This window comes from Megalobrama amblycephala, linkage group LG7 (assembly GCF_018812025.1).
Source record: "Megalobrama amblycephala isolate DHTTF-2021 linkage group LG7, ASM1881202v1, whole genome shotgun sequence".
Taxonomy (NCBI): domain Eukaryota; kingdom Metazoa; phylum Chordata; class Actinopteri; order Cypriniformes; family Xenocyprididae; genus Megalobrama; species Megalobrama amblycephala.
The window spans coordinates 44,298,004-44,317,244 of NC_063050.1; the positions used below are offsets into that span (position 1 = coordinate 44,298,004).

Consider the following 19,241-nt stretch of genomic DNA (forward strand, 5'->3'; position numbering starts at 1 on the left):
TTTTGATTAAATCCGATGGCTCCATGAGGCATTCATAGGGAGCAATGACATTTCCTCTCTCAAGATCCATAAAGGCACTAAAACATGTTTAAATCAGTTCATGTGAGTACAGTGGTTCAATATTAATATTATAAAGCGACGAGAATATTTTTGGTGCGCCAAAAAAACCTAAATAACGACTTATATAGTGATGGCCGATTTCAAAACACTTCTTCAGGAAGCTTCGGAGCATAATGAATCAGCGCGTCGAATCAGTGGTTCGGAGCGCCAAAGTCACATGATTTCAGCAGTTTGGCAGTTTGACATGCGATCCGAATCATGATTCGACACAGAAGAATCATAACACTCCGAAGCTTCCTGAAGAAGTGTTTTGAAATTGCCCATCACTAAATAAGTTATTTCGTTTTTTTGGCGCACCAAAAATATTCTTGTTGTTTTATAATATTATTATTGAACCACTGTACTCACATGAACTAATTTAAATTTGTTTTTTTTGTTTTTTTTATGTTTTTAGTACATTAATGGATCTTGAGAGAGGAAATGTCATTGCTGGCTATGGAGGCCTCACTGAGCCATCGGATTTCAACAAAAATATCTTAATTTGTGTTCCGAAGATTAATGAAGATCTTATGGGTGTGGAACGGCATGAGGGTAAGTAATAAATGACATTATTTTGGGGTGAACTAACCCTTTAAGTTTGGCATAATCTTGTATTAATATTTCTTAGAAAAAAATAATAAACAAAACTGCTTCACTGCTTTTTCATAATTAACTAACCTTAGTCCACAAAATCAATCAAAAGTCTTGTGGTGTAATCAACAAAAAAAATCAACAATTCAGACTTTTTTTCTCACAATTGCGAGATGTAAGTCTCAAGTTATCTGAGTCATAAAGTCAGAATTGTGAGACATAAACTCTGCGAAAAAAAAGTCAGACTTTTTTCCCCTCAGAATTGGACTTTAAACTTGCAATTGCTCACAATTATGAGAAAAGAAGTTAGAATTGTGAGATAAAAACACCCAATTCTGACATTTTTTTTCGCAATTTGGAGTTTATATCCCACAATTATGACTTTATAACTTGCAATTGCGAGTTTATATCTCACAATTACGAGAAAAATAGTCCGAATTGCAAGATGTAAACTTGCAATTGTGAGAAAAACAGTCAGAATTATGAGATAAAAAGTCGCAATTATCTTTTAAATTGTTTTAATTCTGTGGAGGAAACAAGCTTCCATAAAAAAGACCCCTGTTGACCTTTCTTAAAAACTTCTTAAAAATGTGACCTTTTTATCATAATTCAAATTAAAACTTTTCTTGAAAATTATTCAAATACAAAGAGCATATTTCTAATATTTGACATGTTTTAGATTTTTCCTTTTTATTGTGAACACTTTTGTATGTCATTGACCCATAACAAATGCGAGCAAATGCAATGATCCACAACCAAAGTTATCAGAAAGCTACATGCTCTGAGCCTGAGAGAGAGAGAGAGAGAGACATATTTAATCATATCTGATGACTAGTAACCCGATTTATAGTTCATGACTCCTGCAGAATCCCTCAGGAGGTTCTGAAAATCTGTCGCACCAACTTCTCTAACCCTGAGGAAAATTCACACGGTGTGAGAATTTATGTGGGGGGTGGTTAAGAATCATCACCCTATTATTCCTGGTACATTACATGTGAAGACGGAAATAATCATCTGTTAAGCTTTATGCAAATCAACTTTAATTTGTCCTGCAGAATTACAGCTTGTAATACTAACATTCTATTGCATGAACTTACCCACAATACATTGCTGGTAAAAAATAGCATTGATATTTTCTAACCCTGGGAAAATTTTCAGGGGAGTAATTCAAATCACATTTTAAAGTACTATGAAAAATCGATGACCAATAAACAAAGAAAAAAAAAGAAAAAAAATCTGGCTTAAAACCGTACACAGAGCAGTCCGGGCTGTCATGCATATCTTATAAATGTACGTTCTTGTGACTAAACCCTCTCTCTCTCTGTGTGTGTGTGTGTGTGTGTGTGTGTGTGTGTGTGTGTGTGTGTGTGTGTGTGTGTGTGTGTGTGTGTGTGTGTGTGTGTGTGTGTGTGTGTGTGCGAACGTCTAATGTTTTCACTCTCTTTGATTTATAATGATACTCCTGCAAATCATGCAGATAGACTTACATGGTCACACACAAACGGAGAAGCGATCGCACAAACAGTCACACGGAATGCTTGCCATAGAATTGGACCTTTCCCACCATTCCGTTCCCAGAATGAGGGACATCCTCATGGGAAGTGTGGCTGGTATTTTAACTATTACTGGATGTTTCCTTTTATTGTTTTAGATGCATTAATTTTCCACAATATGTCTCAATCCAGGAACTTCTCTTGGCCTTTGATAAGATAAAGTATATTTGTATTTATTTAGTTTTGTATTATTACTTGTGACTGCCAAATGTTTTGGTAGCCTACTAAATCATTTTTCATTTTTTTCTTTTTTTTGCAATTCTAATTTCTAAAGTCATACCCAAATATTCAGTTCAATTCAAGCTTATTTGTAAAATACTTTTTGAAATACATAATGTTTCAAAGCAGCTTCACAGAAATAGCATTTTCAAATATTACAATCAAGAAGCCAGAGTTGACTGTGTCAAGGAAAAAAAAATAGTGATGAGTTATTGGGGAAAAAAACTTGAGAGGCTTCTAACTACATACACAAGTAAAAATGACAGCAATTTTTCTGTTATTGTCAACTTACAAATTGCTTTGTAATGTGCACACCATTCTATTCCAAAACCTCGCATAAAACACTCCAATTTCAAAATGCCAATTCACTTGATTTGAGTATTCTCGCCATTTGATAAATCTGATAACTGTTCATGCGTCATCTCTAGCTATGCAGAAAATTAAGTTATTATGTTAAGGTCTGACGGTCTAGATTCACCCCAGGCCATTCAAGAGGCATAACATCGCAAGACATCAGTTTCACACTGCCATGTCTTGTGGTCAGCACAATCAGCAGCTTAAGTTTTAAACAGTGGTAACACCTCCCAGTTCATCTGATACATGGTAAACCACCAGATACACTGAGAGAGATCAAGAGAGAGGAGACAGTGAGAAATAGAGGTCTAATTCAGGGAGTACAGCCTTGGTCTGAGATCAAGTTTCTCCTCCGCATTCCTATTATAAACCATTATGAGCTACTGATCGGCAATCTGTCATTAGTATCAAATAACACCATAACAGCCTGACAGTGAATTACACACTTAAATTACATTAAAGTAATGGACCTACCTCTCTGCTCCACTTCTGCATTCACAAAAGGGTGGAAGAAGAAGAAGAAGAGAGAGAGAGAAAAAAAAACAACAGATTAATGATGCAATATTAAATACTTCACAGTAATTCAATTCCATATTATGCATGAAATGTGCGACGTATCTTAACACAATCTTGTGAAAGTAGTAAAATGTGCTTCATTTGTACTCTAAAAATTCCATTAACAAAGCGATCATAATTTTTGAAAACAAATATAGTGTGTCCATGTGATATTATACTATTAACCAGAAAAATGAATGCATAAAAACAAACTCGGGAGAAAATAATAGGGTTTGTTACACAAAAATTTCTCATGTGTCTTGAGTGCTATGATTTAGATACAGAGCAGCTTTCTTGGCAAGCCCAGATATGGAAAAAAGATCCAATTTTTGTTTTTATTCAAATTTAAAGCTGATTTTGTTTTTATTAAAAGCTTTGACCAAGGGGGAAGTGGTTTAGAAATACGTAATACGTGAAAGCAATATGGAAATTATAGACTTCAAATTAGCTGTTTTCACTTTTATTTATAATGGTTTTAAATACAAGTCTTATTAGTTTTACATTTGTATATTTCTATCTTTGCATACATTTATATTTACATACACTTTTCATTTTAAGCCTTATATACTTCTTATTCTTAAATAATGTTACATACTTTTCATTTTTATTTTTCTAATTAAATTTGAATTCCGTTCTTTATTTAAACATTAATCAGCCAACGATGGAAGACAAAAATAATTTCATTGAGCTCATGCAATGGCAATAAGAGCTTGGCTTGCCTTGAAAAAAAAAAAACAATCTAGACACTTGCTACAATTTATTTCCTTTGTGAATGTGTCTGTGTGTGTGTACTTCTCTATGAAATATGCATGAGGATGAACTGTTAATGCGTCACTCAATAAATAAGCCTCCACACAAGAAAGAGAGACTATGTGAGTGTGTGAATGAGGTTCCAGGAGATCTGATTTAGAAGCAATTATGTCTCCCACACACACACCTAGTCAAGTTTCAGTCACATTGTAAATGGATCAATAACAGATAGTCATTTGCTGTCAGTGATAATGAATAAAGACTAGCCTGAACAGACAGAATGCGCATAGTCCTACTGGGAGGTTATGACTTCCTCTACTAGTACCCTATCCATCCCAACTAACAGACAGGTAATAATACAGGGACTCCTGCTGTATGTTTACCAAAATCATTACCAGAGGTGCAATGTAAAAGGCGGGGTTTAGGCAGAATAAATGACTGGAGAAGTCCAGCATACGTCACTAGTGAGAAGTCTGCCGTTTGACCAAAAGATTTTTTTTTAAGAATTACGTGGTCAAAAAAAAAATGTGCTTAAAAAAAAATGCATTTAGAAAAGAGAAAGGGTGAATCAAGTGTACAATTCCTGTGCCACCAGCGACATCAAACAGAACTGCCTAAATATTGATTGTTCTAAACAGGTTTAAAACACTGTCACTGGTCAGTCAAACACACTGCAAAAAATGCTGTTCTTACTTAGAATTTTTGTCTTGTTTCTAGTCCAAATATCTAAAAATTCTTAGATCAAGAAGCATTTTCTTGACAAATAAAAATTATTTTCTTGTTTTTAGGAAAAATAAGTTAAAGTGAAGTGAGTTTTTCCTTAAAACAAGCAAAATAATCTGCCAATGGGTAAAGCAAAATATTCTTAATCCAAACTGAAAACAAGTTTATATATCTTATTTTTGGTTTGAAATAAGATTATTTTGCTTACCCCATTGGCAGATTATTTTGCTTGTTTTAAGGAAAAACTCTAAGTAAGAACAGCATTTTTTTGCAGTGCAGATAGCCCCGCCCCAAACTCATGCTATTGGTTGAGTCAATGTTGCTATGCTAGGCTAGGCGAGAAGCTCAAACAAACAGAGCAATGTAAATATAGCACCACAGAGAGACAAAGTACATCCCATTTCACATGCTTCAGCACTATTAAACGCCATTTTGTAGTACGAGTAGTGCGACAAAAGTGAGATGTTGTGCACAATGAGTACTAGATGATATATTTCTCGATGGCCACTCAATGGTCACAGCTTTTCCAAAGTTGCAGAAGGGGAGTGGCTAAACACGCTAAAGCTAGCAGTAACACATCATGTCCGTTTAAAACGTGCCCATTGTTAAATAAGTACATAATTTGGGATGCAACTGCGGTGTTTCACTTTTTAGGAAACCAAATGGCTGAAGGGCAGTTCACACCAAGGACAATAACTATAACGATAACTATAACTATAATGTTTAATAATCGTTCTAATTCTATGAGAATAGGACAGTCCACACCACAGATATAACAATATTGACAGAGAAACGATATTGTTTGAAGCATGTTCAGAACACTTTTTTTTTTATTTTTTTGCTAATTAAAAATAAAATCAGCCAGTAAGAATCCAGGTGAATTTAAAAAGCATTTAAAGTGGCAGACAACATAACTCCATCAGCGCTTATAATAAACAGAATGTGCATTGGTGTGGATGCTAATATAGTTATTGCTGATAACCATTATCGTTCTTGGTGTGAAAAGCCTTTACTTACAGTTGTCGAAAATATTACACAAAAATTTCAATTTCACTCAAATTTTAACCATTTACTCACCCTCATGTTCTTCTGTTTAACACAAAATATATATATATATATATATATATATATATATATTAAAAATGTCTCTATTTTTTCTTTTCTTTTCTTTTTTGTACATACAATGAAGGTTATCTGCGTCCAATTTTGTTGGTTTGGACCCCACTGACAGTCACTGTATGGACAAAAACAGTTTTTCAGAATATCTTCTTTTGCATTGCACAGAAGAACAAAGCTCTATGAGTTTGGAAAAAAAAGCGGGTGAGTAAATGATGACAGAATTTTCATTTTTGGGTGAACTATCCCTTCAACGTACTGTAAATAATAGGACTTACAGGGACGTAAGATTCCTAGACTATAATTTCAAAACCACTTTATTTCCTCCATAAAGACAGTAGTTAATCACAGAGATCTAAGGAGCAGGTACTGAGTATCTATATGAAGTGAAGTTTTCTGAGTGTGTAGGTAAAACAGACGTCCCATATTGAGGCCAAAGCAGAAAGGTTGACTGGAGTTCTGCCAACTCCTCCATCACTGGGGAGAAGAGAAAGCCAGAAAAACCTCAAGAAAACATTTGGAACATGTTCCCAAGGGTTTCTAAGACTGAAGTAATTAAATTACCTGCATGTGTGTGTGTGTGTGAGACTGTTTGTGTGCATGTCCGTACGCATGATGGACCTCCCCACTAATTAGTGAGCCTGTGGAAAAAATGTTTTAGGCTTTTTTTTGACCAGATGGTCACAAACACACATGTATGCACTTATGAACACTCACACACACTCCATGACCCCTATGCGCAGGACGATTTATGGTCAAAAGGTCAAAAAGAACCGTGTGTGCATCCTGCCTGTGTGTCCTTTGTGTCATTTAGCTCTGTGCAAGAAATTCCACAGTGTCTCTGCTATTCCACACATTTGTGAATCAGTGAGTGTGTGTGTGAATGTGTAGGTGAGACAAAGTGTATGAGTGTATTCAGGCTTTTCCTGCTGCCAGTGCCGCAGTCATACGATACTGATTTATCGTCACCGTTGCCATGGCCACCCCAGATTGGTACACCAACCCCACAGAAACCGTGAGAACTTGAAACCACATCACTCTGCCCTCAGATGATTGACAGGCTCTTTTCCCGTGAGTCATGGCATGGGACGAGGCCAGCACAACAGCGGACAAATCCAACAGAAGTTCATTCATATGTATTTTTCTGTCAGGTACAAGTTCGTATTTGGTGACAGATCTTATTGAGGTGCCAGGTATCACTGCAATATTAAGCTGTTAAGAAAGTAGAAAAGTTTCTAATCAACTTGCCACAGTGAATAGAAACCTGAACTAATGGAGTCATTATTGTGGACTAAGCCTCTTTGCATGAGTACATGTGAGTGCACCAAATTTCAGAAAATGCCCCTGTCTGGAATGTTCAAGCTCTATTAAAATTATTTGTGGCATAATGTCCATTATTAATGTCCATTACCATAGTTTATATAAAAAAAGAACACCAAAAGCTAGTTACAATAAGGCACTTACAAAGTACACAGGGCCAGGCAAAAAACAAGAATGAAGTACAGCCAGAAGACTCAAACGTTATATGTGTTGGCATGTGAATCGTGTATTGGCCATCTGGCTAAAGTTATATCCAATATTTCAACCTGCTTGTCATGATGACTTAACCTCAGTAAAGCCAGTAAACCTGGTAAATATCACACTATATGTGCCATAAAGGGACATGACGTAACTATCTGTAAAGCACTGTTTACAGGAGTCACACTGGAATTACATCAGTAAGGCATAACTTTTCATCTACAAAGAAAAGTATTTCCACCTCAAAAGGACAATTTAGGACAGCTCAAATAATAAACAGGATTTCACTGAATAATTCATTTAAAAAATGCAGTCTTCACATTTCATGTTTCTATAATTGCGATTTGAAAAAAAGGCTAAGCTACAAAGTGAAATCATTTTCTGTGGTAATCAACATTATGTCACAAATGTTGTCGATATAGAGCTTTCCTATAACCTGGAACATTTGTTTAAAACAACCTAAGGCTTCTAGTCTGCACAAGTAAAAGGGTTCATAAATGGGCCAAATAATGCATTAATTAAAATGGAAAAAATGGCAAAAAGGTTACGTTGTAGTAATTTGATTTTTAAAACTGGATATTGGTATGTAGTTGAAAAGGTGTTCTGAGTGGTTTTAAATGGTTTGTTATGTGGTTGTTAGGTATGGGATGTTGCTTAAAGGGTTTGTTCACCCAAAAATGAAAATTATGTCATAAAGTACTCACCCTCATGTCCTTCCACACCCGTAAGACCTTCATTCATCTTCAGAACACCAATTAAGATATTTTTGATGAAATCTGAGTGATATATGACTCGTCCATAGACAGCAATTTAACCAACATTTTCAAGGTCCAGAAAGGTACTAAAGACATCGTTAAAACAGTCGACGTGACTGCAGTGGTTCAACATTAATTTTATGAAGCAACGAGAATACTTTCAACAAACAAATAACAACAAAAATAACGACTTTATTCAATCTCTTCTCTTCCCTGTCATTATCCTTACATAGTTGATGCAGTAAACATAGTGAAGGCTTCTGTGTTTACGTCCAAATGCCAGCTCAGTATTGGCCAAAGCTGTACACGTGAGCAGCACGACGCATACGTGTGATGCTGACACAGGAGCCGGCCAATCATGAGTCAGTGTTCTGACATAGAACCTGGAAGTGCTGAACGTAAACAACATATGAGAATGACACAGAAGAGAAGATATTGTTGAATAAAGTCATTATTTTTGTTTTGTTTTTGTGCACAAAAAGTATTCTCGTCGTTTCATAAAATTAAGGATGAACCACTGCAGTCACGTCGACTTTTTTAACAATGTCTTTACTACCTTTCTGGACCTTGAAAGTGTCGGTTAAATTACTGTCTATGGATGAAAATATACCTCTTGGATTTCATCAAAAATATCTTAATTTGTGTTCCAAAGATCAACAAAGGTCTTACAGGTGTGGAACGACATGAGGGTGAGTACTTAATGACAGAATTTTCACTTTTGGGTGAACTAACCCTTTAAGTCAAAAGAGCCCACATTCACATCTTTATGATATCCTGATCCTTAGACATGACTTGAGTCCCTCTTTCAAAACACGTTCTTGGGGTTTTTCATTTTATCATCCACCAGATGAAAAAATTTACAGGAATATTTTGGGTTCAGTTATGCTCGGCTGGCAGCATTTGTGGCATAATGGTAATTAACAAAAAAATTAATTCTGACTTAAAGGGATAGTTTACCCAAAAATGAAAATTCTGTCATCATTTACTCACCCTAAAGTAGTTCCAAACCTGTATAAATTTCTTTGTTCTGCTGGACACAAAGGAAGATATTTTGTAACCAGGCCACTTTGGGGCACCACTGACTTCCATAGTAGGAAAAAAAATACTATGGAAGTCAATTGTCACATTCTTCTAAATATCTTTCTTTGTGTTCAACAGAACAAATAAATGTATACAGGTTTGGAACAACCAGAAGGGTGAGTAAATGATGACAGAATTTTCATTTTTGGGTGAACTATCCCTTTAATTTGGGCAGGGGGAAAGCAAAAATCTGGGACACTTACAATAAAAAAGTAAATATGGTAAATTTGTAAATGTTAAAGTCCTTATTGTTTCAAATATATAGCCACAAGACAAAAATATACGTCTTAACAATTTCAGTGTGAAAAAAATGACTTGCTATCTTTTTCTGTGTAAAGTTTTATCCAATTTGTCCAAAACTTGTAAAGTAAACTTAAAACTTGTGTTAAATCTTTCGTTAAAACCTAATAAGGTCAAATAATGCACATTTTCAAAGAAAAATTGATGCAGGTGCTTTCATTAAATTATAACCTCCCATTCACTTGTAGGTGCCTCACTGTAACCTCAAGGGACGAACCAAAATTATTTTTTGTGGTAATCAACACTATGCTACAAATGCTGTTGATTGAGCTGAACTTGAATTTAGCCCAGAATACTCCCAGAATAGTCTAAAGCTTACAAAAATCTCTCAGAAGTAATAGCACATCTTCTCAACAAGCCGCACAATTTAAGATATAATTCATGTCTATAGCCTGTAGCACAAATGAAACGAGTTACGCACCAAAGTTTAATACTTAAAGTTAGAGATTTGCTCAAATCCCTAAGTATGAGAAATAGCAATAGTGATGCTGTAAAAAGCTTCATTTAAATCTGTATGTGTGTGAGAACTTACTGTATGGCACACACTCGTATTGAACCTCAAGGTATTTATACGTTCCAGGACACGGGTCAGGAAAAACATCAGGGCCAGCAACGACCGCACACTGGGTTCGGTTGTTACACCTGAGAGAGAAAGAGAGAACAATATATGCAGACAGATAAAGCGAGGCTATTTGTTCAGTTCATTCGATATCAATCTGACATTAGGCATGTGAGCCATATGTACTTGTTCAATATGTACAATAAAGGTTAATGAGCCCTAAAATACCATTTTCATCAAATGAAAGAAAAAAGATACTTTTACTCAACAATCTCAATGAAGCTGAAAGACTCAAAATATGGGCTCCCCCCAAAGCCCAGGAACACATGCTGTTGTTTAAATGTAATTTATATGTAGGTCGTATGTACATGCAGGGCTGAAAATACAGAGCAGAACGAATTCTGGCAGGGGGGAAGAAGAAGAAGAAAAAAGGCAGAGGAAAAGACAGTTTTGACATATCCTGCTTGGCAGGAACACATGCACATATATACGGATGACCACCACATGACATCTCTGTCATATTTCATGATTATTACACCCTATAGAAATACAAATGGACACACACACACACAACACAACACAACTGACACGTGTACAAACACACACGAGAATCTTAAAGCTCAGTTATATCTCGCTCAATGGGTAACCATGGAAACCTTCCAGTCCGAACCCATGGGGCACTAAAAATGCACACATACACATACTTCAGTTTTTTAAGTTTCCAAGATTAGCTTCACAAAATCATTATATGACAAGCGGCAGTCTGACGGACGCAGGTGTGTGTGTTCGTGCGCGTGTGTGTTCTGCCTCTTACTTTTCAAGCTGTCAGAAAGTAGAATATTGTATAGGATTGGTCTCTTGGCATTGCTATATTTGTGTATAAATGCAGGTATGCTAAGTGTGTGTTACAGTTTGACTATGTGTGTGTGTATGTGTGGGCCCTAATTGCTGTGCTGAGTGAGTGTGACAGTCATACTCCCAGAGTGCTGTGGGGCATCTCTGGTTTCCGGGGCGACAGCTCTTGTGTGGCATTGTGCTACACTCAGATATGACCTAATTTAGGAGGAGAGGAGCGAAGAGGAGATTCTTTTATCTTTTTCATTAGAGGTAAAGATTTGCATGCACAAAACACCCATTCAGTGTCCCATCCTATATTTTGTCCCGGGTGATTTGTGATCACAGTTGTTTCGGTGCACGAGAATGGTCAGATCAGACAGGCTGCAGTGAGGAGATGACTGAATGAACTGGGGCAGTGTGTGTCACATGAATATATCAGCATCATCCAGATGTACAGAGACACTGGCCTTGAAAAACATCACCTGACTGAGATATCTGATGGTTTCCTGTGTGTATTAATAAATTATTTCCTATTTTGCTAACAAACACACACAGCATGTCATGTCAGGTTTAGTAATCATCTCTTTTGATGACACGAGTCCTGTAAGGAGGGGTATTTTTTATAGCTTAAACAGTAAAGCATAGCGCTAGCAAAGCAAAGATGATGGGTTCAACTGTTGACACTCACAGCAACAAATATATATATCTGTCATTAATTCAATTACCATATGCTTTGAGAAAGACTTTCACATTGTCGCCACTTTGAATAAATCACTGAATAAATAAGTAAAATGTCAACAACAGTAAGATAAAATAGGCTTAAAGAAACTATGACATGGTTTGACAAGTGCGGTTTTCTTTCCAGTGTTTAAATATTTTTAAACAGTAAGTTGGGAACATACCGTACTGTATGGTTTGTCTCTTTTTCTTTATGTCACAGCTTGGCAAAGCCACAAAACCCCTTCCCTCACAATCAATAGAAGGTTATGAAAGGAAATCTTTAATCAATAAATAAATAAGCATGAGCAGCACACCAATGAATTTGAATAAAACTGGCACTGAATTTGCTACTTGCTATTGATAGTTTTATTATTTACAAATTTTATTTGACAAATTTGTAAATGTTTAGTAAATGCATATACAGCAAGATGAGTACTCACTATTTTATGTTCATTTTCAGAGAAGGGATCTAATTGCATATACTGAACTTACTAAAAGAATATACTGAAATCCATATACTAAAAAAACAATTTTGTCAACCTGAAGAAAACATAAAACTCTAATTTTGATTTGATTGGTCACCACAATGGCCATGTCTTATTTTACCATAAATTTAAAGCAAATAAGAAATTAGATTAGGCATATATTATATGCAACATTGTATGTATTTAGTTAGTTTAGTAGTTACTGTAGTTAATGACATTATTGTCATTGTCATGAGTTTGTTAGTTTCTTTGTGTTCTAGTTTGGTTTTGTTGCTGATTTCCTGTTCCCAGTCATTTTTAGTTTCCTAGGTTACTGATTATGCCCTAGTTTGTTTCCATAGTTACTGATTAGTTTCACCTGCATTTCCTTTAGGCAGCTGCTTTTACACTAAGTGCAAATAGTGATAGATACTGTTTACAATAAGGGAAAATAGCAATATATTCTATTTCACTAAGTGACAATAGCAGCATTTTCTTAGTGATATGCTATTTACACTAGGTGAAAATAGAGATAGATTCTATTTACACTATGTAAAAAGTATCAGTTCTTTGCAATAAGAGTAAATAGTAATTAGATGCTATCTATACTTTATATTGGCAGATACTGTTTGCACCTCAGTATTTTTGTACATTAACAGGATGCAATAATATCATAGAGTGTAAATGATTCTATTTATTAAAATTATTAAATGGATGCTGTCTTATTGGGAGAATAAAAACCCTTCCTACACCTTCCTCTAACCAATAAATACTATTAAACACTCCTTATGTAGTTTATTTCCACTTTTAGAAAATTATTTTCATTTTTTTGAAAATAAATGCCTTTTTGGTGTAATGTATGATGGGAAAATGGAGAAGAGCGAGCTCAGCAAAAGGCGGATTCGAACCCGCGTCGACCGCTTTAAAAGCCAGGTCTGCAAGCCTTACTCGCTACTGTCGCGCCACTAAAAACATTGAATTCTGCGTGTTCTTTTTAAAACTTTAGTGGCCCAACCAGACATTGGTGGGCGAAGCTTGTGTAAATAGCGTTTGCCAACAAGGGACGCTATTTGCACTTAGTATAAATAGCAGTGTTGGACACGTTACTTTAAAAAAGTAATTAGTTATAGTTACTAATTACTTCTCACAAATAGTAACTGGGTTAGTAACTGAGTTACATCATTATAAAAGTAAATAATTACCAGGGAAAGTAACTATTGCGTTACTTTTAAAAAATTAAATTCAAATATGTCAAATAACTTGGATGCCCCAAATATTAAATATAAGTCTAAAAATAAATAATTCTTGATTCGACTTGTGATCCACTCTTGCTCAGAACAAATTTCTCTGTACTGTACTACGTGTTGGTAGCCATTAAAGAAAACTTAGTTTCATATTTATGTTTAAATATGTTATGTATCTATTTGATTATGAAAAGTGAACAGCATGAGTAAGATAGGATACATCATAAAATGCGCAATATATCGGGAGACATGGAGTTGGTCAAACATAATTTTGACCACTTCATTAAGTTTTGTTTTGTAGAAAGCCTTTCTTTAAAGTTAATTTTAATCAATGTTTCATTAACCAATTGCCTGGATTTAATAAATAAGAAGCAAATATAGCAGACAATATAATCATGACATGGAGGCACCGGCGCGATCACTTGCATGCGAACTGGAGCTTGTCTTATAGGCTAAATGAACCGAAACTCAGCGGATGCTTGCCTCACAGACATGAGAAATATATCTATAGAAAGCTTGAAATGTCTACTTTTAAATGAAATAATTCAAAAAGAAAAGAAATAGGCTACTCTCTGATTATGTAATCTGAAAGAAATGTGCATTCTCTCTCTAGGCGCGGCTTCAACTTCATGTTTGCAGCCGACACTGATTCACTGATTACATTTATTAATAAACAATTAAAATGTCTCCTTGCTGTTTTTGTCACATTGATAATCATCACTTTTGCCGGTTCTTTATGGCAAGCTTTATGTGAGCTTGAGTGATATAGCCTATATTACGTAAACACTCGTTATTATGGTTTATTCTCTCCAGTATTTACGAAATTAAATTAATATAAATGTGATTAGTCAACTAATGGCTTAAATGAACAACTACTAGTCAACTAGAAAAAACTTATTTCACATATTTTCGATCCAGCATGTCACAAAGGGTACTCTGGTTTGAGCTTGCGTTCCGCTCTTATGCTCTGACACACACGCTCACAGAGCATCGTACATTATTATCAGTTTAAAATTATATTTGTGTATGACTAACATGTACTATTTCTTTACAACAAAACGCTTTTCAGGTCTATCGTCACACACCGATCGTCATCAGTTAGCATGTGTCCCACCCCAACAACACACACCAGAGAAAAAACTCTGCAGGTCCTATATGGCTGAGAGAGAGCCTACTCGGGTGAAAACCGCTTAAGTGAGCTCAATTATAGTAATTTAGTAATTAAAAATTATAGTATTTTTTTGTCAGTAACAGTAACGGCGTTGTAACGTGAGAAAAAGTAATTAGTTTGATTACTCGTTACTGAAAAAAGTAACGCCGTTAGCAATGCCGTTTATTTATATTGCCGTTATTCCCATCACTGATAAATAGACATTCCATTTCAAGCAGCTCCCTTTAGGCTTGTTCAAGATGCATTGGTGCTGCACAGACCGATCGGCATAAGGAGTCTTATGCTCTCCAATCGCTCTCGCGGTACTTTGATGTCATACGCCGATCGGTCTGTGCAGTGCCGATGCATCTCGAACAAGCCTCTTGTTTGCTCAATTTATTTAAGCCCTGTGTTTCTGTTACTCCTTGTTGGTTCTTGTTAATGTTTGTGGTCATTTTATTTCCTGAGATTATTCCAGTGCTTGTTCTGAGTTGATAAAATTTAATAAAGACTGTTATTGTTATCTGCTTCATCTTCATTGTGCGCTTCTACCACACTAAACGTGACAGTCATGACATATAACTACATTTATCCACAAAATCTCTTACTGTAATGTTAAAAAATGTAATTTTTATTACTGTAATACAGTAATTAAAAACCTCCAGATTTTTGTTTTACACTCCAGAATTTGGGATACATATGAGATTTGATTTTATTAACAAAACCAACACCATTTCCACATGCAATGTAACATGAGTAATGATTAGAGAAAATCAAATATCCTGACCAATCACAGGCTCTGTTGCCGTTTTCATTTCTGGAACAACTGTTTAGCATGCAGCGTGTGAAATCAGTTCTATTCTCTCTGCTCTGAATTGCATCAGACCTGCTAGTTGAAATCTCTTTGTGTAATATATTATGTCTGCCAATAGATCTTGGATAAGGGGCTCCCAAACAATCACCTTCCAATTACCTCCCCTCATTGATTAGAGCATTAGCCCGCCATGGCACACACATACACACACACTCTGTGAATACATTAGCCCAAACTGAGTGAGATGTAAAGGTCAGACAAAATGAGAGAGAGCGAGTGACAGAGAGAGAGGGAGAGCGGGAGATGAGGTGGAGAATGATAAATGATGTGTGATTCCAGCCACAGCTTCTATAAAAAGCAGCGGAGCAGGACAGAGAGAGAAAAAAGGCGAAATCTTTCTCTTGTCTTCTGTTTCATGGAACGTTTCCTAATTCCTCTATGGGAATTATACACTGCTACATTTTAAAGCGTGCCTTGCACATTAGCAGCTCAGTTATATAAACTGAAAAATGTATCTCTTGTGTGTTGATAAAAGCGGCCTGCCAGCATCTAAACATCTAAACGGCTCTCGCAAGAGAATGTGAGCATGTGTTACAGGTATATGAGCGCGTGTGTATGAAAGAGAACTCATAAATGGTAATTTCCTCCACATTGACTCTGGGCATGGTCTATGGCCTTGCTAATTGGATCTTACAGTCTGGTCTACCCTGAGGCAGTGTGTGTGTGTGTGTGTACGTGTGTGTGTGGCAGCTGGCAGGTGGTATAACAGGCAACCTCAGGGCAGGATATGGTGCTCTCTGCCTTACACGTTTCCACTGATTGCACACACACACACACAGGGAGTGATTCTGAATGAACAAAAACTATATAATCAAACCTGTCCAGTTCAAAATTAAAACCATCCAGTAGAAGCCACCATTGTTATAAATGTTTTATGAAGGCAAGGCATGGTGTTACACAGCATGACACATCCGTTTGTGATTATTATCATGCGTAGCCCATTTCCCAACATCTTTCTTCTTGTGCGATGGGGTGCCAGGTTGTCGTCCCAAGTCAAAGTCAAGGTCAGACGAATAGCAGGCTGCGTTTTCGACATTAGCCGGAACTGAAACGATAATGTTTCTTGCGATGACGCAGATGCTAATGGGGTTTTGTTCTGTGTGAGTTCTGTTTTTCTCTGTAGCTCGGTTTGGAGGCAAAGAATTCATTTGTCCTGCCAAACAACATTAAAAAAATGCAAACAGGGTGGCTAATATGTTGAGGGCTCATGTTTGAGGTGTTATGTAATGTGGACAATCTCAAACGAGTATATCTGATTAATTCCTTGTGCCGTTAAAAAAACGCTTTACAAATATATTCTGGCATTGTTCTACATTTTGAACACCTGCTTTTGAAGCACAATGTCTTTTTCCTGTTTTTTATTGCACTCTTATGTGCTAATTATGCCCACAAATCAAAGTGTTGACAGTTTAGCTCTCCACAATGTGCTCAGATGAAGCATAACACAGGCCACATTCACACTGAAAAGTTCTGGGAGTGACAACCACATTTAAATACTGAAATAAATCCCCTAAATTATCATTCCATGTGCATTTGGAATGTAGGATTCACTCCAAGAGTTGACAGCGTGATAACTTAATAGCGGCATCGCTGCATTACCAACAAGCTGTTTAGTTTGGGTCTATACATACTATTCAGATTTAATGAAACAGCGACTATCACTGCCTGAATGTTTCGGCAATGAATTCAGTTGTAGAACGTGGTTTTCACTCAGTCATTCCCAGTCACAGCCATTTTGAAGCATTCTATCAGTCACATAATTGTGCTCAATTAAATCAATACTTTATTTTTACTAATTACATGGCTCTGTGGAATGCTTTGATTCTGATTGGTCGATCACACCATCCGGCAGTATGTTATTCCCCGATAACCACCGCTGAAAACACAGCCTCATCTGGGTAACTAAAGTCTGCAGCGCTATACGCTTGCTAGGGATGTTTTTCTTCATTGAAGTTTTGCGTTTGGTGAGCTAATGAAATATTAAAACTCAGTCAAATCAATATTTTGTGTACAGTTATTTAATTATGTCATCCAGTATTTTGTTTCATACAAACGCAGCTGCTGCCATTTTGCGACTATTGTTTTGTACACTGTTGGATTATTTAAAACACTTTAATTTCAGATCAATCTCTCTTTTCCCCATAATTATTTATATGGTGAAATGCTGTTTAATAAGTGGTGTGACTGTACCGTGTATCCCTTAAATGTCCGTCTAGCTTGAACTTGCCACTCTAGCAACTTCTCTCTCTGCGGAAGCTTTGCGTTTAAAGAGCTAATAAAATATTTTGACTCAGATCAATATTTCATGTCTAATTATTTACTTATGTGGCAAGTAGCTGTGTAATAAGCGGGATAATGTACATCCAGCCAGTTGTTCTCTTAGAATAAACCCCTTAAGGCTGATGCAAGACCTGTCCGCTTCGCCTCAGGGTCCTGATCACCCTGTCGGGGTTTATTCTGAGATAACAACTGGCTGGATGTACATTATCCCTTACATAAAATACTTTCTTCATCCTAGCGTATTGTACGCTGGTGCAGGCGGTCATTCCATACCTGGACTTGGCGTTTCAGTCAAGTTATGACCAGTGTTATTTTAGCATTATTTATATACTATTTATGTTACTATTATATTTTGAATTAGCTTTTATTTGTTTTTTTTTGTTTTTTGTTTTTTTTCGGCATTTTATTTAGTTTTTGCTTTAAATAAATATTTCTATTTTGCTTTATATTTATTTACATTTTAGTTTTAATAATTTTACCATTTCAGCATAAACTTATTTTATTTCACTTAGTTGCCAAGGCAGCATTTCCAATTATTTTCATTTAAGTTTTTTAAAGGGTTAGTTCACCCAAAAATGACAATAATGTAATTTATTACTCACCCTCATGTCGTTCTACACCCGTAAGACCTTCATTCATCTTCAGAACACAAATTAACATATTTTGATTAAATCCGATGGCTCAGTGAGGCCTGCATTCACAGCAATGACACTTCCTCTCTCAAGATCCATAAAGGTAGGAGCTTTAGGAATCGAATCAGTGACTCGGATCTCCTATCAAACGGCTAAACTGCTGAAATCATGTGACTTTGGCGCTCCGAGTCACTGATTCGATTCGTAAAGCTCCAAAGCAATGTTTTGAAATCGGTCCATCACTATATTGTTGAAAAGTCGTTATTTTGGGGTTATTCTCGTCGCTTTATAATATTAAGGTAGAACCACTGAACTCACATGAACTGTTTTTAATATGTTTTTAGCACCTTTATGGACCTTGAGAGAGGAAGTGTCATTGCTGTGAATGCAGGCCTCACTGAGCCATCGGATTTCATCAACAATATCTTAATTTGTGTTCTGAAGATGAATGAAGGCCTTACGGGTGTAGAAAGACAGGAGGGTGAGTAATAAATTACATTATTTTCATTTTTGGGTGAACTAACCCTTTAAGTTAAAATTTATTTAAAATACTTTTATTTTATTTTATTTCAGCTGAATTTAAATTAGCAAATTATATAGTCTCCTTTGAAAACTTTGGTGTTAATGTTTTTCTAGAAAAAAATAACTTTAATTAAATTAAATTACCATTTTTATTTCCATAACTGGTTACGTGCACATGTAAATGCATTTTTTTTCAAATATAATTATTTAACAGCAGATATTTGTGTTTTACCAAATGTTGTGGGCACAAATAGTCCACCTTCATGGAATGACTCATTTAGCTGCAGTGTGTACGTAGCCATACACTGACACACACACACAATTAATACAACCCGTGAGACAACAA

At 35.9% G+C, this 19,241-nt stretch overlaps 1 protein-coding gene across 4 annotated transcripts in view; it reads right to left on the reverse strand.

Annotated features, from left to right (window-relative positions):
* The window catches only part of adgrl3.1 (adhesion G protein-coupled receptor L3.1), a 143,257-nt gene that overhangs the window by 86,385 nt on the left and 37,631 nt on the right, over positions 1–19,241 (reverse strand). For all 4 annotated transcript variants that reach the window (XM_048197667.1, XM_048197666.1, XM_048197665.1 and 1 more), the window contains exons 4-5: positions 10,146–10,255; positions 3,291–3,305 (exon numbers count right to left, since the gene is read on the reverse strand). In XM_048197667.1, coding sequence (XP_048053624.1) covers positions 3,291–3,305; positions 10,146–10,255 — 125 coding nt within the window. The remainder of the gene's footprint in view (positions 1–3,290; positions 3,306–10,145; positions 10,256–19,241) is intronic.